General features: G+C 54.7%; 1 protein-coding gene across 3 annotated transcripts in view; it reads left to right on the top strand.

The window, feature by feature from the left end:
• The window catches only part of EHMT2 (euchromatic histone lysine methyltransferase 2), an 82476-nt gene extending 62952 nt beyond the window's left edge, over nt 1-19524 (top strand). For 2 of the 3 annotated variants that reach the window (XM_082300064.1, XM_082300066.1), the window contains 7 exons: nt 1239-1383; nt 4198-4275; nt 6715-6830; nt 10344-10430; nt 12963-13041; nt 14774-14949; nt 19220-19524. In XM_082300064.1, coding sequence (XP_082156190.1) covers nt 1239-1383; nt 4198-4275; nt 6715-6830; nt 10344-10430; nt 12963-13041; nt 14774-14949; nt 19220-19373 — 835 coding nt within the window. In that variant the 3' untranslated portion in view covers nt 19374-19524. The remainder of the gene's footprint in view (nt 1-1238; nt 1384-4197; nt 4276-6714; nt 6831-10343; nt 10431-12962; nt 13042-14773; nt 14950-19219) is intronic. The other variant, XM_082300065.1, reaches the window with a different exon arrangement.
• Nucleotides 19525-23045: the final 3521 nt, after the last annotated feature.

The raw sequence follows: 23045 nt of genomic DNA on the forward strand, positions 1-23045 counted from the left end.
GGGGCCACGAGAACGTGCCCATCCCGGGTGTGATTCGGGGCAATCCCGGCTGGATTTGGGGCAATTTTGGGCTATTTGGGGCTATTTTGGGCTATTTGGGGCTGGATTTGGGGTGGTCCCCGCTGGATTTGGGGCTATTTTGGGCTATTTGGGGCTGGATTTGGGGTGGTCCCCGCTGGATTTGGGGCTATTTTGGGCTATTTGGGGCTATTTGGGGCTATTTTGGGCTATCCCAGGTGGATTTGGGGTGGTCCCGGGTGGATTTGGGGCTATTTTGGGCTATCCTGGTTGGATTTGGGGCTATTTGGGGCTATTTTGGGGCTATTTTGGGCTATTTGGGGCTATTTTGGGCTATTTGGGGCTGGATTTGGGGCTATTTTGGGCTCTCCCGGGTGGATTTGGGCTATTTTGGGCTATTTTGGGCTATCCCGGCTGGATTTGGGGCTATTTCAGGTGGATTTGGGGCTATCCTGGCTGGATTTGGGGCTATTTCAGGTGGATTTGGGGCTATCCTGGCTGGATTTGGGGCTATTTTGGGCTATCCCGGTTGGATTTGGGGTGGTCCCGGTTGGGTTTGGGGTGGTCCCGGGTGGGTTTGGGGTGGTCCCGGGGGTCCCAGCCACCGTGGCCCGCAGGGACGTGGCCAGGGGCCACGAGAACGTGCCCATCCCGGGTGTGATTAGGGGCAATCCCGGCTGGATTTGGGGCTATTTTGGGCTATTTGGGGCTATTTTGGGCTATTTGGGGCTGGATTTGGGGTGGTCCCCGCTGGATTTGGGGCTATTTTGGGCTATTTGGGGCTGGATTTGGGGTGGTCCCCGCTGGATTTGGGGCTATTTTGGGCTATTTGGGGCTATTTGGGGCTATTTTGGGCTATCCCAGGTGGATTTGGGGTGGTCCCGGGTGGATTTGGGGCTATTTTGGGCTATCCTGGTTGGATTTGGGGCTATTTGGGGCTATTTGGGGCTATTTTGGGGCTATTTTTGGCTATTTGGGGCTATTTTGGGCTATTTGGGGCTGGATTTGGGGCTATTTTGGGCTCTCCCGGGTGGATTTGGGCTATTTTGGGCTATTTTGGGCTATCCCGGCTGGGTTTGGGGCTATTTTGGGTGGATTTGGGGCTATCCTGGCTGGATTTGGGGCTATTTGGTGCTATTTTGGGCTATCCCAGGTGGATTTGGGGTGGTCCCGGGTGGGTTTGGGGTGGTCCCGGGGGTCCCAGCCGCCGTGGCCCGCAGGGACGTGGCCAGGGGCCACGAGAACGTGCCCATCCCGTGCGTGAACGGCGTGGACGAGGAGCCGTGCCCGCAGGATTACAAATACATCGCCGAGAACTGCGAGACCTCCACCATGAACATCGACCACAACATCACCCACCTGCAGGTGCGGCACCGGGGGGGTCCCGGGGGATTTTGGGGGAATTTGGGGGGTCCTGGGTGAAATTTGGGGGGTCCCGGGGGGAATTTGGGGGGTCCTGGGTGAAATTTGGTGGGTCCTGGGTGAAATTTGGGGGGTCCCAGGGGGATTTTGGGGGGTCCTGGGGGGATTTTGGGGGAATTTGGGGGGTCCCGGGGGGATTTTGGGGGATTTTAGGGGGATTTTGGGGGAATTTGGGGGGTCCTGGGTGAAATTTGGGGGGTCCTGGGGGGATTTTGGGGGAATTTGGGGGGTCCTGGGGGGATTTGGGGGGAATTTGGGGGGTCCTGGGGGGATTTTGGGGGATTTTGGGGGGATTTTGGGGGGATTTGGGGGGTCCTGGGGGGATTTTGGGGGGTCCTGGGTGAAATTTGGGGGGTCCTGGGGGGAATTTGGGGGGTCCTGGGGGGATTTTGGGGGAATTTGGGGGGTCCCGGGGGGATTTTGGGGGATTTTGGGGGGTCCTGGGGGGATTTTGGGGGAATTTGGGGGGTCCTGGGTGAAATTTGGGGGGTCCTGGGGGGATTTTGGGGGGTCCTGGGTGAAATTTGGGGGGTCCCGGGGGATTTTGGGGGGTCCTGGGGGGATTTTGGGGGAATTTGGGGGGTCCCGGGGGGATTTTGGGGGATTTTAGGGGGATTTTGGGGGAATTTGGGGGGTCCTGGGTGAAATTTGGGGGGTCCTGGGGGGATTTTGGGGGAATTTGGGGGGTCCTGGGGGGATTTTGGGGGAATTTGGGGGATCCTGGGTGAAATTTGGGGGATCCCAGGGGGATTTTGGGGGGTCCTGGGGGGATTTTGGGGGAATTTGGGGGGTCCTGGGTGAAATTTGGGGGGTCCTGGGGGGAATTTGGGGGGTCCTGGGGGGATTTTGGGGGAATTTGGGGGGTCCCGGGGGGATTTTGGGGGATTTTAGGGGGATTTTGGGGGAATTTGGGGGGTCCTGGGTGAAATTTGGGGGGTCCTGGGGGGATTTTGGGGGAATTTGGGGGGTCCTGGGGGGATTTTGGGGGAATTTGGGGGATCCTGGGTGAAATTTGGGGGATCCCAGGGGGATTTTGGGGGGTCCTGGGGGGATTTTGGGGGAATTTGGGGGGTCCTGGGTGAAATTTGGGGGGTCCTGGGGGGAATTTGGGGGGTCCTGGGGGGATTTTGGGGGAATTTGGGGGGTCCCGGGGGGATTTTGGGGGATTTTGGGGGGTCCTGGGGGGATTTTGGGGGAATTTGGGGGGTCCTGGGTGAAATTTGGGGGGTCCTGGGGGGATTTTGGGGGAATTTGGGGGGTCCTGGGGGGATTTGGGGGGAATTTGGGGGGTCCTGGGGGGATTTTGGGGGATTTTGGGGGGATTTTGGGGGGATTTGGGGGGTCCTGGGGGGATTTTGGGGGGTCCTGGGTGAAATTTGGGGGGTCCTGGGGGGAATTTGGGGGGTCCTGGGGGGATTTTGGGGGAATTTGGGGGGTCCCGGGGGGATTTTGGGGGATTTTGGGGGGTCCTGGGGGGATTTTGGGGGAATTTGGGGGGTCCTGGGTGAAATTTGGGGGGTCCTGGGGGGATTTTGGGGGGTCCTGGGTGAAATTTGGGGGGTCCCGGGGGATTTTGGGGGGTCCTGGGGGGATTTTGGGGGAATTTGGGGGGTCCCGGGGGGATTTTGGGGGATTTTAGGGGGATTTTGGGGGAATTTGGGGGGTCCTGGGTGAAATTTGGGGGGTCCTGGGGGGATTTTGGGGGAATTTGGGGGGTCCTGGGGGGATTTGGGGGGAATTTGGGGGGTCCCGGGGGATTTTGGGGGGATTTGGGGGGTCCTGGGGGGATTTGGGGGGATTTTGGGGGGTCCTGGGGGGATTTTGGGGGAATTTGGGGGGTCCTGGGGGGATTTGGGGGGTCCCAGGGGGATTTTGGGGCATTGCAGGGAGTAATTTGGGGGTCCCTGGGAGATTTTGGGGGAATTTCGGGGAAATTTGGGGGGAATTTGGGGCGGTTTGGGGGGTTCTGGGTGGAATTTGGGGCTTTTTGGGGGGTCCTGGGGGGATTTTGGGGGATCCCGGGGGGATTTTGGGGGGAACTGGCTGGAATTTGGGGGAAACTGGGGAGAATTTGGGGGAATTTGGGGTGGTTTTTGGGGTGGTTTCGGGGCTGTTCAGGGAGATTTTTGGTGGGGATTTTGGGGCTGTTTTGGGGCATTTTTGGCGGGGATTTTGGGGCTGTTCCGGGGGATTTTGGCGGGGATTTCTGGGCATTTTGGGGCATTTTTGGCGGGGATTTCAGGGCTGTTTCAGGGGATTTTGGGGCTGTTTCGGGGCTGTTTCAGGGGATTTTGGCGGGGATTTTGGGGGTGGTTTTGGGGCTGTTTTGGGGCATTTTTGGCGGGGATTTTGGGGCTGTTTTGGGGCATTTTTGGCAGGGATTTCGGGGCTGTTTCAGGGGATTTTGGCGGGGATTTTGGGGGTGTTTTTGGGGCTGTTTTTGGGGTGGTTTTGGGGCTGGTTTTGGGGTGGTTTTGGGGCATTTTTGGGGCATTTTTGGCGGGGATTTCAGGGCTGTTTCAGGGGATTTCGGGGTGGTTTTGGGGCTGTTTTGGGCCATTTTTGGCGGGGATTTCGGGGTGGTTTTGGGGCTGTTCCGGGGCACTTTTGGCGGGGATTTCAGGGCTGTTTCAGGGGATTTCGGGGCTGTTCTGGGGGATTTTGGTGGGGATTTCTGGGGCATTTTCGGGGCGTTTTGGGGCCGTTTTCGGGGTGCACTTTGGGAAGCGTTCCCGGCGTGCGCTGCCCCTTCCCCAGCACTGCACCTGCCAGGACGATTGCTCCTCGTCCAACTGCCTGTGCGGGCAGCTCAGCATCCGCTGCTGGTACGACAAGGTGAGGGGGGGGACACCCCAAAAAACCCCCCCGGGACCACCCCAAAATCATCCCCAAACCACTCCCAAAATATCCCGAAACAACCCCAAAAATATCCCCCAAAACCACCCCAAAAAACCCCCCCGGGACCACCCCAAAAATGCCCCAAATACACCCCAAAACCACCCCAAAATCATCCCCAAACCACTCCCAAAATACCCCAAAACCACCCCAAAAAAACCCCCCCGGGACCACCCCAAAATCATCCCCAAACCACTCCCGAAATATCCCAAAACCACCCCAAAATCAACTCCCAAAAAAACCCCCCGGGACCACCCCAAAACCCTCCCCCGGGACCCCAAAAATGCCCCAAATACACCCCAAAACCACCCCAAAATCATCCCCAAACCACTCCCAAAATACCCCAAAACCACCCCAAAATCAACTCCCAAAATACCCCAAAACCACCCCAAAAAAACCCCCCCGGGACCACCCCAAAATCATCCCCAAACCACTCCCAAAATATCCCAAAACAACCCCAAAAATTTCCCCCAAAACCACCCCAAAAAACCCCCCCGGGACCACCCCAAAAAACCCAAAATCTTTGAGCCCCCCTGGGGGGTTTGGGGATGATTTTGGGGGAGTTTTGGGGGGTTTGGGGGCATTTTTGGGGTGGTTTTGGGGCATTTGGGGATGATTTTGGGGTGGTTTTGGGGCGTTTGGGGATGATTTTGGGGGGGTTTGGGGGCGTTTGGGGCATTTTTGGGGTGGTTTTGGGGCGTTTGGGGATGATTTTGGGGTGGTTTGGGGCATTTGGGGATGATTTTGGGGGGTTTTGGGGCGTTTGGGGATGATTTTGGGGGGGTTTTGGGGCGTTTGGGGATGATTTTGGGGTGGTTTTGGGGCATTTGGGGATGATTTTGGGGTGGTTTTGGGGCATTTGGGGATGATTTTGGGGTGGTTTTGGGGCGTTTGGGGATGATTTTGGGGTGGTTTTGGGGGGTTTGGGGATGATTTTGGGGGAGTTTTGGGGCGTTTGGGGATGATTTTGGGGGGGTTTTGGGGGGTTTGGGGATGATTTTGGGGTGGTTTTGGGGGGTTTGGGGCATTTTTGGGGTGGTTTTGGGGCGTTTGGGGATGATTTTGGGGGGGTTTTGGGGCGTTTGGGGATGATTTTGGGGGGGTTTTGGGGCGTTTGGGGATGATTTTGGGGTGGTTTTGGGGCGTTTGGGGGCATTTTTGGGGTGGTTTTGGGGCATTTGGGGATGATTTTGGGGTGGTTTTGGGGCGTTTGGGGATGATTTTGGGGTGGTTTTGGGCATTTGGGGATGATTTTTGGGGGGGTTTGGGGATGATTTTGGGGTGGTTTTGGGGCGTTTGGGGATGATTTTGGGGTGGTTTTGGGGCGTTTGGGGATGATTTTGGGGTGGTTTTGGGGCGTTTGGGGATGATTTTGGGGTGGTTTTGGGGCGTTTGGGGGCATTTTTGGGGTGGTTTTGGGGCATTTGGGGATGATTTTGGGGTGGTTTTGGGGCGTTTGGGGATGATTTTGGGGGATTTTTGGGGGGTTTGGGGATGATTTTGGGGGAGTTTTGGGGGGTTTGGGGATGATTTTGGGGGGGTTTTGGGGCGTTTGGGGATGATTTTGGGGTGGTTTTGGGGGGTTTGGGGATGATTTTGGGGTGGTTTGGGGGGTTTGGGGCATTTTTGGGGTGGTTTTGGGGCATTTGGGGATGATTTTGGGGGGTTTTGGGGCGTTTGGGGATGATTTTGGGGTGGTTTGGGGGCTTTTGGGGTGGGTTGGGCTGGTTTTGGGGCTGTTTTGGGGGATTTTTGGGGTATTTCTGGGAGTGGTTTTGGGGTTTTTTTGGGGTAGTTTTGGGGGCATTTGGGTTGTGGTTTTGAGGGTATTTTGGGGATGGTTTTGGGGTGTTTTTGGGGTGTTTTGGGGGCGTTTTTGGAAGTGGTTTTGGGGTGTTTTAGGGAGTCTTTTGGGGCTGTTTTTAGGATGTTTTTGGGATGTTTTTTGGGGTGCTTTTAGGATGTTTTTGGGGGTAGTTTTGAGGTGGTTTGGGGGCTGTTTTTAGGACGTTTTTAGGATGTTTTTGGGGCTGTTTTTAGGATGTTTTTGGGGGTAGTTTTGAGGTGGTTTTGGGGCTGTTTTTAGGATGTTTTTAGGATGTTTTTAGGACATTTTTGGGGTGGTTTGGGATGCTTTTTGTGGCTGTTTTCGGGGGCATTTTTGGAGGGGATTTTCGGCTGCTTTTGGGGCTGTTTTGGGGGATTTTTGGGGTGTTTTGGGGGCGTTTTTGGAAGTGGTTTTGGGGCTGTTCTTGGGATGTTTTTGGGGGTGGTTTTGGGGCTGTTTTGGGGGATTTTTGGGGTGGTCCTGGCGGTGTTTTTGGGGTGATTTTGGGGTTTTTCACGAGCCCCTCCCCACATCCTTCTCCCCCACCCCAGGACGGGCGGCTGCTGCAGGAATTCAACAAAATTGAGCCTCCCCTGATTTTCGAGTGCAACCAGGCCTGCACCTGCTGGAGGAGCTGCAAGAACCGCGTGGTGCAGAGCGGCATCAAGTGCGGCCCCAAAAACCTCACAAACGCCCCCAAAATCCCCAGTTCTTCCCCATTTCCGAACCCCCCAAAATTCCCATCTTTTCCCCCATTTGGAACCGCTAAAATTTCCATTTTTTTCCCTTTTTGGAAAACCAAAAATTCCCATTTTTTCCCCATTTCGGATCACTAAAATTCCCATTTTTTCCCCTTTTTGGAACCCCAAAAATTCCCATTTTTTCCCCATTTTTGAACTCCAAAATTCCCATTTTTCTCCTTTTTGGAACACCAAAAATTCCCATTTTTTCTCCTTTTTGGAACTCCAAAAATTCCCATTTTTTCCCCATTTCGGATCACTAAAATTTCCATTTTTTCCCCTTTTTGGAACCCCAAAAATTCCCATTTTTCCCCCATTTTTGAACTCAAAAAAATTCCCAATTTTCTCCTTTTTGGAACCCCTAAAATTCCCATTTTTCCCCCATTTTTGAACTCAAAAAAATTCCCAATTTTCTCCTTTTTGGAACACCAAAAATTCCCATTTTTTCCCCATTATCGAACCCCAAAAATTCCCATTTCTCCCCTTTTTGGAACCCCAAAAATTTCCATTTTTTCCCCTTTTTTGAACCCCTAAAATTCCCATTTTTTCTCCTTTTTCAACCCCCAAAAATTCCCACTTTTCCCCCATTTTGAACTCAAAAAAATTTCCATTTTTTCTTCTTTTTCGAACTCCAAAAATTCCCATTTTTCCTCCATTTTTGAACTCCAAAATTCCCATTTTTTCCCCATTTCCGAACCCCCAAAATTCCCATCTTTTCCCCCATTTGGAACCGCTAAAATTTCCATTTTTTTCCCTTTTTGGAACTCCAAAAATTCCCATTTTTTCCCCATTTCGAACCCCAAAAATTCCCATTTTTTCTCCTTTTTTGGAACTCCAAAATTCCCATTTTTTCCCCATTTCGGATCACTAAAATTTCCATTTTTTCCCCTTTTTGGAACTCCAAAATTCCCATTTTTTCCCCATTTCGGATCACTAAAATTTCCATTTTTTCCCCTTTTTGGAACTCCAAAATTCCCATTTTTTCCCCATTTCGGATCACTAAAATTCCCATTTTCCCCCATTTTTGAACTCCAAAATTCCCATTTTTCTCCTTTTTGGAACACCAAAAATTCCCATTTTTTCTCCTTTTTGGAACTCCAAAAATTCCCATTTTTTCCCCATTTCGGATCACTAAAATTTCCATTTTTTCCCCTTTTTGGAACCCCAAAAATTCCCATTTTTTCCCCATTTTTGAACTCAAAAAAATTCCCATTTTTCTCCTTTTTGGAACCCCTAAAATTCCCATTTTTTCCCCATTTTTGAACTCAAAAAAATTCCCAATTTTCTCCTTTTTGGAACACCAAAAATTCCCATTTTTTCCCCATTATCGAACCCCAAAAATTCCCAATTTTTCCCCTTTTTTGAACTCCAAAAAATTCCCATTTTTTCCCCATTTGGAACCCCTAAAATTCCCATTTTTTCTCCTTTTTCGACCCCCAAAAATTCCCATTTCTCCCCTTTTTGGAACCCCAAAAATTTCCATTTTTTCCCCTTTTTTGAACCCTTAAAATTCCCGTTTTTTCTCCTTTTTCAACCCCCAAAAATTCCCACTTTTCCCCCATTTTGAACTCAAAAAAATTTCCATTTTTTCTTCTTTTTCGAACTCCAAAAATTCCCATTTTTCCTCCATTTTTGAACTCCAAAATTCCCATTTTTTCCCCATTTCCGAACCCCCAAAATTCCCATCTTTTCCCCCATTTGGAACCGCTAAAATTTCCATTTTTTTCCCTTTTTGGAACTCCAAAAATTCCCATTTTTTCCCCATTTCGAACCCCAAAAATTCCCATTTTTTCTCCTTTTTTGGAACTCCAAAATTCCCATTTTTTCCCCATTTCGGATCACTAAAATTTCCATTTTTTCCCCTTTTTGGAACTCCAAAATTCCCATTTTTTCCCCATTTCGGATCACTAAAATTCCCATTTTCCCCCATTTTTGAACTCCAAAATTCCCATTTTTCTCCTTTTTGGAACACCAAAAATTCCCATTTTTTCTCCTTTTTGGAACTCCAAAAATTCCCATTTTTTCCCCATTTCGGATCACTAAAATTTCCATTTTTTCCCCTTTTTGGAACCCCAAAAATTCCCATTTTTTCCCCATTTTTGAACTCAAAAAAATTCCCATTTTTCTCCTTTTTGGAACACCAAAAATTCCCATTTTTTCTCCTTTTTGGAACTCCAAAAATTCCCATTTTTTCCCCATTTCGGATCACTAAAATTTCCATTTTTTCCCCTTTTTGGAACCCCAAAAATTCCCATTTTTTCCCCTTTTTTGAACTCCAAAAAATTCCCATTTTTTCCCCATTTGGAACCCCTAAAATTCCCATTTTTTCTCCTTTTTCAACCCCCAAAAATTCCCATTTTTCCCCTTTTTGGAACCCCAAAAATTTCCATTTTTTCCCCATTTTTGAACCCCTAAAATTCCCATTTTTTCTCCTTTTTCAACCCCCAAAAATTCCCACTTTTCCCCCATTTTGAACTCAAAAAAATTTCCATTTTTTCTTCTTTTTTGAACTCCAAAAATTCCCATTTTTCCCCCATTTTTGAACTCCAAAATTCCCATTTTTTCCCCATTTCCGAACCCCCAAAATTCCCATCTTTTCCCCCATTTGGAACCGCTAAAATTTCCATTTTTTTCCCTTTTTGGAACTCCAAAATTCCCATTTTTTCCCCATTTCAGATCACTAAAATTTCCATTTTTTCCCCTTTTTGGAACCCCAAAAATTCCCATTTTTTCCCCTTTTTGAACCCCAAAAATTCCCATTTTCTCCCCATTTTCAAACCCCTAAAATTCCCATTTTCCCCTCCACTTTTTTCCCCCCAAAATCCCCATTTCCCCCCATTTTCAAACCCCAAAAATTCCCATTTTTTCCCCTTTTTGAAACCCCCAAAATCCCCATTTCCCCCCCATTTTTCCCCCCAAAAATTCCCATTTTCTCCCCATTTTCAAACCCCAAAAATTCCCATTTTCTCCCTATTTTCAAACCCCCAAAATTACCGTTTTTCCCCCCATTTTCCCCCCAAAATCCTCATTTCCCCCCCATTTTTCCCTTCAAAAATTCCCATTTTCTCCCCATTTTCAAACCCCAAAAATTCCCATTTTCTCCCCATTTTCAAACCCCAAAAATTCCCATTTCCCCCCCATTTTCCCCCCAAAAATCCCCATTTCCCCTCCATTTTTCCCCCCAAAATTCCCATTTTTTCCCCATAAAAATCCCCATTTCCCCCCTTCCTTTCCCCTTTTTGTTTTTGCCCCAAATCCCCTTTTTTTGCCCCATTTTCCCCCCCAAAAGTCCCATTTTTCCCCCCCATTTTTCCCCCCAAAAATCCCCATTCCCCCCCATTTTTCTCCCAAAAATTCCCATTTTTTCCCCCATTCCCCCCCATTTTTTCCCCCTTTTTTTTTATTTTTGCCCAAAATCCCCTTTTTTTGCCCCATTTCAGGGTCCGCCTCCAGCTCTACCGCACGGCCAAGATGGGCTGGGGGGTGCGGGCGCTGCAGGCGATTCCCCCCGGGACCTTCATCTGCGAGTGAGATTTGGGGCAATTTCGGGGGATTTCGGCAATTTCGGGGAATTTGGGGAATTTCGGGTGATTTTGGGGTGTCCCGGGTGGATTTTAGGGAATTTCAGGTGATTTTGGGCTGTCCCGGGTGGATTTTAGGGAATTTCAGGCGATTTTAGGGAATTTCAGGTGATTTTGGGCTGTCCCGGGTGGATTTTAGGGAATTTCAGGTGATTTTGGGGTGTCCCAGGTGGATTTTAGGGAATTTCAGGTGATTTTGGGGTGTCCTGTGTGGATTTTAGGGAATTTCAGGTGATTTTGGGGTGTCCCAGAGGGATTTTGGTGAATTTCAGGTGATTTTGGGGTGTCCCGGGTGGATTTTAGGGAATTTCAGGTGATTTTGGGGTGTCCCGGGTGGATTTTAGGGAATTTCAGGTGATTTTGGGCTGTCCCAGAGGGATTTTAGGGAATTTCAGGTGATTTTGGGGTGTCCCTGGTGGATTTTAGGGAATTTCAGGTGATTTTGGGGTGTCCCAGAGGGATTTTGGTGAATTTCAGGTGATTTTGGGCTGTCCCAGAGGGATTTTGGTGAATTTCAGGTGATTTTGGGGTGTCCCTGGTGGATTTTAGGGAATTTCAGGTGATTTTGGGCTGTCCCGGGTGGATTTTAGGGAATTTCAGGTGATTTTGGGGTGTCCCGGGTGGATTTTAGGGAATTTCAGGTGATTTTGGGGTGTCCCTGGTGGATTTTAGGGAATTTCAGGTGATTTTGGGGTGTCCCAGGTGGATTTTAGGGAATTTCAGGTGATTTTAGGGAATTTCAGGTGATTTTGGGGTGTCCCAGAGGGATTTTGGTGAATTTCAGGTGATTTTGGGGTGTCCCAGAGGGATTTTAGGGAATTTCAGGCGATTTTGGGGTGTCCCTGGTGGATTTTAGGGAATTTCAGGTGATTTTGGGCTGTCCCAGGTGGATTTTAGGGAATTTCAGGCGATTTTAGGGAATTTCAGGTGATTTTGGGGTGTCCCGGGTGGATTTTAGGGAATTTCAGGTGATTTTGGGGTGTCCCGGGTGGATTTTAGGGAATTTCAGGTGATTTTGGGGTGTCCCAGGTGGATTTTAGGGAATTTCAGGAGATTTTGGGGTGTCCCGGGTGGATTTTAGGGAATTTCAGGTGATTTTAGGGAATTTCAGGTGATTTTGGGGTGTCCCAGGTGGATTTTAGGGAATTTCAGGCGATTTTAGGGAATTTCAGGTGATTTTGGGGTGTCCCGGGTGGATTTTAGGGAATTTCAGGTGATTTTGGGGTGTCCCGGGTGGATTTTAGGGAATTTCAGGTGATTTTGGGGTGTCCCGGGTGGATTTTAGGGAATTTCAGGTGATTTTGGGGTGTCCCGGGTGGATTTTAGGGAATTTCAGGTGATTTTGGGCTGTCCCGGGTGGATTTTAGGGAATTTCAGGTGATTTTGGGCTATCCCAGGTGGATTTTAGGGAATTTCAGGTGATTTTGGGGTGTCCCGGGTGGATTTTAGGGAATTTCAGGTGATTTTGGGGTGTCCCAGAGGGATTTTGGTGAATTTCAGGCGATTTTGGGCTGTCCCGGGTGGATTTTAGGGAATTTCAGGTGATTTTGGGGTGTCCCGGATGGATTTTAGGGAATTTCAGGTGATTTTGGGGTGTCCCAGGTGGATTTTAGGGAATTTCAGGTGATTTTGGGGTGTCCCGGGTGGATTTTAGGGAATTTCAGGTGATTTTGGGGTGTCCCAGGTGGATTTTGGTGAATTTCAGGTGATTTTGGGGTGTCCCGGGTGGATTTTAGGGTATTTCAGGTGATTTTGGGGTGTCCCAGGTGGATTTTAGGGAATTTCAGGTGATTTTGGGGTGTCCCGGGTGGATTTTAGGGAATTTCAGGTGATTTTGGGGTGTCCCAGGTGGATTTTGGTGAATTTCAGGTGATTTTGGGGTGTCCCAGGTGGATTTTAGGGAATTTCAGGTGATTTTGGGGTGTCCCAGGTGGATTTTGGTGAATTTCAGGTGATTTTGGGGTGTCCCAGAGGGATTTTGGTGAATTTCAGGTGATTTTGGGGTGTCCCAGGTGGATTTTGGTGAATTTCAGGTGATTTTGGGCTATCCCAGGTGGATTTTAGGGAATTTCAGGTGATTTTGGGGTGTCCCGGGTGGATTTTAGGGAATTTCAGGTGATTTTGGGGTGTCCCAGAGGGATTTTGGTGAATTTCAGGTGATTTTGGGGTGTCCCAGGTGGATTTTGGTGAATTTCAGGTGATTTTTTGCTGTCCCGGGTGGATTTTAGGGAATTTCAGGTGATTTTGGGGTGTCCCAGAGGGATTTTGGTGAATTTCAGGTGATTTTGGGGTGTCCCGGGTGGATTTTAGGGAATTTCAGGTGATTTTGGGGTGTCCCGGGTGGATTTTAGGGAATTTCAGGCGATTTTAGGGAATTTCAGGTGATTTTGGGGTGTCCTGGGTGGATTTTAGGGAATTTCAGGCGGTTTTGGGGTGTCCTGGGTGGTTTTTGGGGTGCCCTGACCCCCCTTTCCCCAGGTACGTGGGGGAGCTGATTTCGGACGCCGAGGCCGACGTGAGGGAGGACGATTCCTACCTGTTCGACCTGGACAACAAGGTCTGGGGGTTTGGGGGGGCTCCGGGGGTTTAGGGGGACCCCAGGGGTCCAGGGGGGGGAGACCCCAAAACTTTGAAGAGACACCCCAAAATTCGGGACATCAGGTCTACCCCGTTCACCCAATGGGGCTCCAATGCCCTGTGGGTAAACCGGGAATTTTGGGGGGGTCCCAGGGATTTTTTGGGGGGCTCCAGGGGTCTGAGAGGTCTCCAGGGGTCTGCGGAGCACCCTGAAGACCCCAAATATGCAGGTGGGGGGACCCCAAAACTTTGAAGGGACACCCCAAAATTCGGGACATCAGGTCTACCCCGTTCACCCAATGGGGCTCCCAACACCCTGTGGGGAACCTGGGAATTTTGGGGGGTGCCAGGGATTTTGGGGGGGCTCGAGGGGTCTGTGAGGGCTCCAGAGGTCTGGGGGGCACCCTGAAACCCCAAATATGCAGGTGGGGGGACCCCAAAACTTTGAAGGGACACCCCAAAATTCGGGACATCAGGTCTACCCCGTTCACCCAATGGGGCTCCAATGCCCTGTGGGTAAACCGGGAATTTTGGGGGGGTGCCAGGGATTTTTTGGGGGGCTCCAGGGGTCTGCGGAGCACCCTGAAGACCCCAAATATGCAGGTGGGGGGACCCCAAAACTTTGAAGGGACACCCCAAAATTCGGGACATCAGGTCTACCCCGTTCACCCAATGGGGCTCCAATGCCCTGTGGGTAAACCGGGAATTTTGGGGGGGTCCCAGGGATTTTTTGGGGGGCTCCAGGGGTCTGCGGAGCACCCTGAAGACCCCAAATATGCAGGTGGGGGGACCCCAAAACTTTAGGGATGACCCCAAAATTCTGGACATCAGGTCTACCCCGTTCACCCAATGGGGCTCCCAATGCCCTGTGGGTAAACCGGGAATTTTGGGGGGGTGCCAGGGATTTTGGGGGGGCTCGAGGGGTCTGAGAGGTCTCCAGGGGTCTGCGGAGCACCCTGAAGACCCCAAATATGCAGGTGGGGGGACCCCAAAACTTTGAAGGGACACCCCAAAATTCGGGACATCAGGTCTACCCCGTTCACCCAATGGGGCTCCAATGCCCTGTGGGTAAACCGGGAATTTTGGGGGGTCCCAGGGATTTTTTTGGGGGGCTCCAGGGGTCTGAGAGGTCTCCAGGGGTCTGCGGAGCACCCTGAAACCCCAAATATGCAGGTGGGGGGACCCCAAAACTTTAGGGATGACCCCAAAATTCGGGACATCAGGTCTACCCCGTTCACCCAATGGGATTCCTGTACCTTGAGGGGGCGGAATCCGAGGATTTGGGGGAGGGGGCCCGGAGCTTTTTGGGGAGGGGGTCTCAGGTGATCAGAGGGGTCCGCAGGGACCTGGGATGACACCCAGGTGTTCCACGGTCCCCAGCCGTGAACGTGGGGGGACCCCAAAGCTTAGAAAATGACCCCAAAATTCCGGCCATCAGGTCTACCCCCGTTCATCCAACGGGCTCCTACATCCCGGGAATTTGGGGGGGCTCCAGAGATTTTGGGGGGAGGCTCCGGGTGTCAAGGGGGGCTCCGCGTGTCAGGGGGGACACCCAGCGCTTCCAGGGTCCCCAGCTGCGCAAGCGGGGGAGACCCCAAAACTTTAAAGAGCTACCCCAAAAATCGGGACATCAGGTCTACCCCCGGCCGGGCGCAGCCGGGCTGGGCGTGGCCGGGCTTGGCCCCGCCCCTATCGCGGCTCTGTCGCGACAGGACGGCGAGGTTTACTGCATCGACGCGCGTTACTACGGCAACGTGAGCCGCTTCATCAACCACCTGTGCGACCCCAACATCATCCCCGTGCGGGTGTTCATGCTGCACCAGGACCTGCGCTTCCCCCGCATCGCCTTCTTCAGCAGCCGCCACATCCGCCCCGGCGAGGAGCTGGGGTCAGCATTCGGGGGGATTTCGGGGGATTTTGGGGGGTTTCGGGGAGGTTCAGGGGGGTTTCGGGGTGTTTCAGGGGATTTTTGGGGTGTTTAGGGGTTTTTTGGGGGAGTTTTGGGGGGTTTAGGGGGGTCTGGGAGGCGCTTCCCCCGCATCGCCTTCTTCAGCAGCCGCCACATCCACCCCGGCAAGGAGCTGGGGTCAGCATTCGGGGGGATTTCGGGGAATTTGGGGGGTTTCGGGGTGTTTAGGAGAATTTCAGGGGGGTTTTGGGGTGTTTAGGAGAATTTCAGGGGGGTTTTGGGGTGTTTCAGGGGGTTTTTGGGGGTTTAGGGGTGTCTGGGAGGCGCTTCCCCCGCATCGCCTTCTTCAGCAGCCGCCACATCCGCCCCGGCGAGGAGCTGGGGTCAGGATTTGGGGGGTTTTGGGGGGATTTTGGGGGGTTTTGGGTGTTCCAGGGGGGTTTTGGGGTATTTAGGGGTTTTTTGGGGGAGTTTTGGGGGGTTTAGGGGGGTCTGGGAGGCGCTTCCCCCGCATCGCCTCCTTCAGCAGCCGCCACATCCGCCCCGGCGAGGAGCTGGGGTCAGCATTCGGGGGGATTTTGGGGGGTTTTGAGGGGATTTTGGGGTGTTTCAGGGGGGTTTTGGGGTGTTCCAGGGGGGTTTTGGGGTGTTTAGGAGAATTTCAGGGGGGTTTTGGGGTGTTTAGGGGGGTCTGGGAGAGGATTCCCCCATCACCTTCTTCAGCAGCCGCCACATCCGCCCCGGCGAGGAGCTGGGGTCAGGATTTGGGGGGATTTGGGGGGATTTTGGGGGGTTTTGGGGTGTTCCAGGGGGGTTTTGGGGTGTTTCAGGGGGGTTTTGGGGGAGTTTTGGGGGGTTTAGGGGGGTTTAGGGGGGTCTGGGAGGGGTTTCCCTCCCATCGCCTTCTTCAGCAGCCGCCACATCCGCCCCGGCGAGGAGCTGGGGTCAGCATTCGGGGGGATTTCGGGGGATTTTGGGGGGTTTCGGGGTGTTCCAGGGGGGTTTTGGGGTGTTTCAGGGGGGTTTTGGGGGAGTTTTGGGGGGTTTAGGGGGGTTTAGGGGGGTCTGGGAGGGGTTTCCCTCCCATCGCCTTCTTCAGCAGCCGCCACATCCGCCCCGGCGAGGAGCTGGGGTCAGCATTCGGGGGGATTTCGGGGGATTTTGGGGGGTTTCGGGGTGTTCCAGGGGGGTTTTGGGGTGTTCAGGAGAATTTCAGGGGAGTTTAGGGGGGTCTGGGAGAGGCTTCCCCCATCACCTCCTTCAGCAGCCGCCACATCCGCCCCGGCGAGGAGCTGGGGTCAGGATTTGGGGGGTTTTGGGGGGATTTCGGGGGGATTTTAGGGTGTTTAGGAGAATTTCAGGGGGGTTTTGGGGTGTTTCAGGGGGTTTTTGGGGGTTTAGAGGGGTCTGGGAGGGGCTTCCCCCGCATCGCCTCCTTCAGCAGCCGCCACATCCGCCCCGGCGGGGAGCTGGGGTCAGCATTTGGGGGGATTTCGGGGGATTTTGGGGGGTTTTTGGGTGTTCCAGGGGGGTTTTGGGGTGTTTAGGAGAATTTCAGGGGGGTTTTGGGGTATTTAGGGGGATTTTTGGGGGTTTAGGGGGGTCTGGGAGGGGCTTCCCCCCCATCACCTCCTTCAGCAGCTGCCACATCCGCCCCGGCGAGGAGCTGGGGTCAGGATTTGGGGGGTTTTGGGGGGATTTCGGGGGGATTTTGGGGTGTTTAGGAGAATTTCAGGGGGGTTTTGGGGTGTTTCAGGGGGGTTTTGGGGTGTTTAGGGGGATTTTTGGGGTGTTTAGGGGGTCTGGGAGAGGATTCCCCCATCACCTTCTTCAGCAGCCGCCACATCCGCCCCAGCGAGGAGCTGGGGTCAGCATTCGGGGGGATTTCGGGGGATTTTGGGGGGTTTTTGGGTGTTCCAGGGGGGTTTTGGGGTGTTTAGGAGAATTTCAGGGGGGTTTTGGGGTGTTTCAGGGGATTTTTGGGGTGTTTAGGGGGTCTGGGAGAGGCTTCCCCCCCATCACCTTCTTCAGCAGCCGCCACATCCGCCCCGGCGGGGAGCTGGGGTCAGGATTTGGGGTGTTTCAGGGGGGTTTTGAGGGGATTTTGGGGTGTTCCAGGGGGGTTTTGGGGTGTTTAGGAGAATTTCAGGGGGGTTTTGGGGTGTTTCAGGGGGTTTTTGGGGGTTTAGGGGGGTCTGGGAGGCGCTTCCCCCGCATCGCCTTCTTCAGCAGCCGCCACATCCGCCCCGGCGAGGAGCTGGGGTCAGGATTCGGGGGGATTTTGGGGGGTTTTGAGGGGATTTTGGGTGTTTCAGGGGGGTTTTGGGGGTTTAGGGGGGTCTGGGAGGGGTTTCCCTCCCATCGCCTTCTTCAGCAGCCGCCACATCCGCCCCGGCGAGGAGCTGGGGTCAGCATTCGGGGGGATTTCCAGGGGGGTTTTGGGGGGTTTTTGGGGTGTTCCAGGGGGGTTTTGGGGTGTTTAGGGGGTCTGGGAGAGGATTCCCCCATCGCCTTCTTCAGCAGCCGCCACATCCGCCCCGGCGAGGAGCTGGGGTCAGGATTTAGGGGGTTTTGGGGGGATTTCGGGGGATTTTGGGGGGTTTTTGGGTGTTCCAGGGGGGTTTTGGGGTGTTTAGGGGTTTTTTGGGGGAGTTTTGGGGGGTTTAGGGGGGTCTGGGAGGCGCTTCCCCCCCATCACCTCCTTCAGCAGCCGCCACATCCGCCCCGGCGAGGAGCTGGGGTCAGGATTTGGGGGGATTTCGGGGGCTTTTGGGGGGTTTTTGGGGTGTTCCTGGGGGGTTTTGGGGTGTTTAGGAGAATTTCAGGGGGGTTTTGGGGTGTTTCAGGGGGGTTTTGGGGTGTTTAGGGGGTCTGGGAGAGGATTCCCCCATCGCCTTCTTCAGCAGCCGCCACATCCGCCCCAGCGAGGAGCTGGGGTCAGCATTCGGGGGGATTTCGGGGGATTTTGGGGGGTTTTTGGGGTGTTTCAGGGGGGTTTTGGGGGTTTAGAGGGGTCTGGGAGGCGCTTCCCCCGCATCGCCTTCTTCAGCAGCCGCCACATCTGCCCCGGCGAGGAGCTGGGGTCAGGATTTGGGGGGTTTTGGGGGGATTTCGGGGGGATTTTGGGGTGTTTAGGAGAATTTCAGGGGGGTTTTGGGGTGTTTCAGGGGATTTTTGGGGTGTTTAGGGGGGTCTGGGAGAGGCTTCCCCCATCACCTTCTTCAGCAGCCGCCACATCCGCCCCGGCGAGGAGCTGGGGTCAGCATTCGGGGGGATTTCGGGGGATTTTGGGGGGTTTTTGGGTGTTCCAGGGGGGTTTTGGGGTGTTTCAGGGGGGTTTTTGGGGGAGTTTTGGGGGGTTTTTGGGGGTTTAGGGGGGTCTGGGAGGGGTTTCCCTCCCATCACCTCCTTCAGCAGCCGCCACATCCGCCCTGGCGAGGAGCTGGGGTCAGGATTTGGGGGGTTTTGGGGGGATTTCGGGGGGATTTTAGGGTGTTTAGGAGAATTTCAGGGGGGTTTTGGGGTGTTTCAGGGGGTTTTTGGGGGTTTAGAGGGGTCTGGGAGGGGCTTCCCCCCCATCGCCTCCTTCAGCAGCCGCCACATCCGCCCCGGCGAGGAGCTGGGGTCAGGATTTGGGGGGATTTCGGGGGATTTTGGGGGGTTTCGGGGTGTTCCAGGGGGGTTTTGGGGTGTTTAGGGGTTTTTTGGGGGAGTTTTGGGGGGTTTAGGGGGGTCTGGGAGGCGCTTCCCCCGCATCGCCTCCTTCAGCAGCCGCCACATCCGCCCCGGCGAGGAGCTGGGGTCAGGATTTGGGGGGATTTTGGGGGCTTTTGGGGGGATTTCGGGGGGGATTTTGAGGTTCTGGAAAAGGAGACAGGAGGGTCGTGGGGTGTTTAGGGGGGGAAGGGGCTCAGAAGGGCTGGGGGAATATTTAGGGGATTCCTGGGGGGGGTGGGGCATTTAGGGGGGATCTGGGGGCCACATTTGGGGCTCCGGGGACATTTAGGGGAGTGTGGGGGGGGCTTTTTGTGGGGTCTGAGGGGGGATTTGGGGGCATTTAGGGGGTTCTAGGCAGGATTTAGGGGAGGCTGGGGGCCATTTAGGGCCAGCCAGGAGCATCCCCCACCACTGGGGTGTGACCCCTAAACCTCCCTGGGGGGGCCCTGGGGGTGTCCCTGAGCCCAAACCCGGGGTTGGGGGAGGGGGATGGGATTTGGGGTGACCCCTCCCCGGTGTCCCCCTCCCTCAGGTTCGACTACGGGGATCGTTTTTGGGACATCAAGAGCAAATACTTCCCGTGCCAGTGCGGCTCCGAGAAGTGCAAACACTCGGCCGAGGCGGGCGGGGGGCGCGGGGACCCCCCCGAGCTGCTGCCGCCGCTGCTGGCCCTGCCCCCGCCCTGAGGAACCCCGAAACGGCCCCAAATCCACGCGGAACGGGCCCAAATCCACCCAAAACGGGCTCAAATCCACCCGGAATGGCCCAAATCCACCCAAAATGCCCCAAATCCACCCGAAACGGCCTCAAAGCCACCTGAAATGGCCCCAAATCCACGCGAAATGGCCTCAAATCCACCCGGAACGGCCCCAAATCCACCCAAAATGCCCCAAATCCATGCGGAATGGCCCAAAATCCACCCAAAAACGGGCTCAAAGCCACCTGGAATGGCCCAAAATCCACCCAAAAACGGGCTCAAAGCCACCTGAAATGGCCCAAAATCCACCTGGAATGGCCCCAAAGCCCCCTGAAACGGCCCCAAATCAACGCGAAATGGCCTCAAATCCACCCGGAACGGCCCCAAATCCACCCAAAATGCCCCAAATCCACGCGGAATGGCCCCAAATCCACCCGGAACGGGCTCAAAGCCACCTGGAACGGCCCAAAATCCACCTGGAATGGCCTCAAATCCACCTGGAACGGCCTCAAATCCACCCAAAATGCCCCAAATCTACCCGAAACGGCCCCAAATCCACCCAAAACGGGCTCAAAGCCACCTGGAATGGCCCCAAATCCACCTGAAATGGCCCCAAATCCACCTGAAATGGCCTCAAAGCCACCCAAAATGCCCCAAATCCACCCAAAACGGCCTCAAAACCATCCGGAGCGGCCTCAAAGCTACCCAAAATGCCCCAAATCCACACAAAATGGCCCAAATCCACCCGAAACGGGCCCAAAGCCACCCGAAATGGCCCCAAATCCACCCAAAAAGGGCTCAAAGCCACCCGAAATGGCCCCAAATCCACCCGAAACGGCCCCAAATCCACCCGAAACGGCCCCAAATCCACCCGAAATGCCCCAAATCCGCCCCAATTTCGTCCCGATTTCACCCCAATTTCCTCCCCCTCGCCCCGCCCCCTTTGGCCCCGCCCCCTCCTTTTGATTGACATCGGGGTTGAACCAATAAAGAGCCAGGAACGGGAAAGGGGGCGTGGTCTCATCTGTGGGGCGGGGCCACGGGGGCCAATAAAGGGGGGGGAGGGGCCCAACTTTGCCCCCTCGGGACCCCCCAAAAACCCCCCCGGGACCCCCAAAAAAACCCCCAGGACCCCCCAAAATCCCCCCAGGATCCCCAAAACCCCCCCAAAATCCCCCAGGCCTCCCCAAAATCCCCCCTGAACCCCCCCAGGACCCCCAAAAACCCCCCAGGACCCCCAAAAACTCCCAGGACCCCCCAAAACCCCCCCATAACTCCCCAACCCCCCCCCTCAGGACCCCCCAAAACCCCCTTGGATCCCCCCCAGGACCCCCCCAAATCCCGCAGGACCCCCCAAAAAAACCCCCAGGACCCCCCAGAACCCCCCCAGGACCCCCCAAAAAACCCCCAGGACCCCCCAAGCCCCCCCCAGGACCCCCCAAGCCCCCCCCACGACCCCCCAAAACCCCCCCAGGACCCCCCAAAACCCCCCCAGGACTCCCCCAAATCCCCCAGGACTCCCCAAAACCCCCCCAGGACTCCCCAAAACCCCCCAGGACTCCCCAAAACCCCCCCAGGACCCCCCAACCCCCCCAGGACCCCCCAAAACCCCCCCCACGACCCCCCAAAACCCCCCCGGGACGCCCCAACCCCCCCCCAGGACCCCCCAAAACCCCCCCGGGACCCCCCAACCCCCCCCAAAACCCCTCCAGGACCCCCCCAAATCCCCCAGGACCCCCCAAAACCCCCCCAGGACTCCCCAACCCCCCCCCAGGACCCCCCAAAATCCCCCCGGGACCCCCCAGGACCCCCCAAACACCCCCCCAGGACTCCCCAAAACCCCCCCAGGACCCCCAACCCCCCCCCAAAACCCCCCAGGTCTCCCCAAAACCCCCCCCAGGACCCCCCAACCCCCCCAGGACTCCCCAAAACCCCCCCAGGACCCCCCCAAATCCCCCAGGACCCCCCAAAACCCCCCCAGGACCCCCCAACCCCCCCAGGACTCCCCAAAACCCCCCCAGGACCCCCCCAAATCCCCCAGGACCCCCCAACCCCCCCTACGACCCCCCCCAAAACCCCCCCAGGACTCCCCAAAACCCCCCCGGGACCCCCCAAAATTCCCCCCAAACCCCCCCAGGACCCCCAGACTCATTTCGGGGGGAGGGGGGGAGGTGCTTTATTGGCTGGAGCCCCTCCCCCCCCCCCCAAAAACAAAACGCCCCCTCCCCTTCAGGCCGAGGGGGGAGGGGGGGGGAGGGGGCGCCCCCAAATCCCTGAGTCTGTGGGGGATGGGCGGGGGCGACCCCCCCCCCCCCTTCCCACAGCGGGGACCCCCCCCCAAAAATACTGACCCGGCCCCTCCCCCCCCCCCAGCGAGGGCAAACAGAGCCCGGGACCCCCCCGGGGACCCCCCCAGAGCCCCCCAAAAGAATGGGAGGGACCCTATAGAGACCCCAACCCCCTATAGGGACCCTATAGAGACCCCAACCCCCTATAGGGACCCTATAGAGCCCCAAATCCCCTATAGAGACCCCAACCCCCTATAGGGACCCTATAGAGACCCCAACCCCCTATAGGGACCCTATAGAGACCCCAACCCCCTATAGAGCCCCAAATTCCCTATAGAGCCCCTATAGAGACCCCAAATCCCCTATAGAGACCCCAACCCCCTATAGAGCCCCAAATCCCCTATAGAGACCCCAACCCCCTATAGGGACCCTATAGAGACCCCAACCCCCTATAGGGACCCTATAGAGACCCCAACCCCCTATAGAGCCCCAAATTCCCTATAGAGCCCCTATAGAGACCCCAAATCCCCTATAGAGACCCCAACCCCCTATAGAGCCCCAAATCCCCTATAGAGACCCCAACCCCCTATAGGGACCCTATAGAGACTCCAACCCCCTATAGAGACCCTATAGAGACCCCAACCCCCTATAGAGACCCTATAGAGACCCCAACCCCCTATAGAGACCCCAAATCCCCTATAGAGACCCCAACCCCCTATAGAGACCCCAAATTCCCTATAGAGCCCCTATAGAGACCCCAGTCCCCTATAGAGACCCCAATTCCCCTAAAGAGCCCCTATAGAGACCCCAATCCCCTATAGAGACCCCAAATCCCCTAGAGAGACCCCAAATTCCCTATAGAGCTCCTATAGAGACCCCCAACCCCCTATAGAGACCCCAAATTCCCTATAGAGCCCCTATAGAGACCCCAACCCCCTACAGAGACCCCAAATCCCCTACAGAGACCCTATAGAGCCCCCAGTCCCCTATAGAGACCCTGAATCCCCTATAGAGCCCCTGTAGAGCCCAAAATCCCCTATAGACACCCCAATCCCCTATAGAGACCCCCAACCCCCTACAGAGACCCTATAGAGACCCCAATCTCCCATAGAGACCCTATAGAGCCCCAAATTCCCTATAGAGACCCCAACCCCCTATAGAGACCCCAAATCCCCTATAGAGCCCCTATAGAGACCCCAATCCCCTATAAGAGACCCCCAAACCTCTATAGAGCCCTGAATCCCCTATAGAGATCCCCAAATCCCCTATAGAGCCCCTACAGAGACCCCAGTCCCCTAGAGAGACCCCAATCCCCTATAGATCCCCTATAGATTCCCTACAGACCCCTAAATCCCTCCCCAGCCCCAGTGATC

The sequence above is a fragment of the Coloeus monedula genome (genome assembly GCF_965178545.1).
Source record: "Coloeus monedula genome assembly, chromosome: 36".
NCBI classification, from domain to species: domain Eukaryota; kingdom Metazoa; phylum Chordata; class Aves; order Passeriformes; family Corvidae; genus Coloeus; species Coloeus monedula.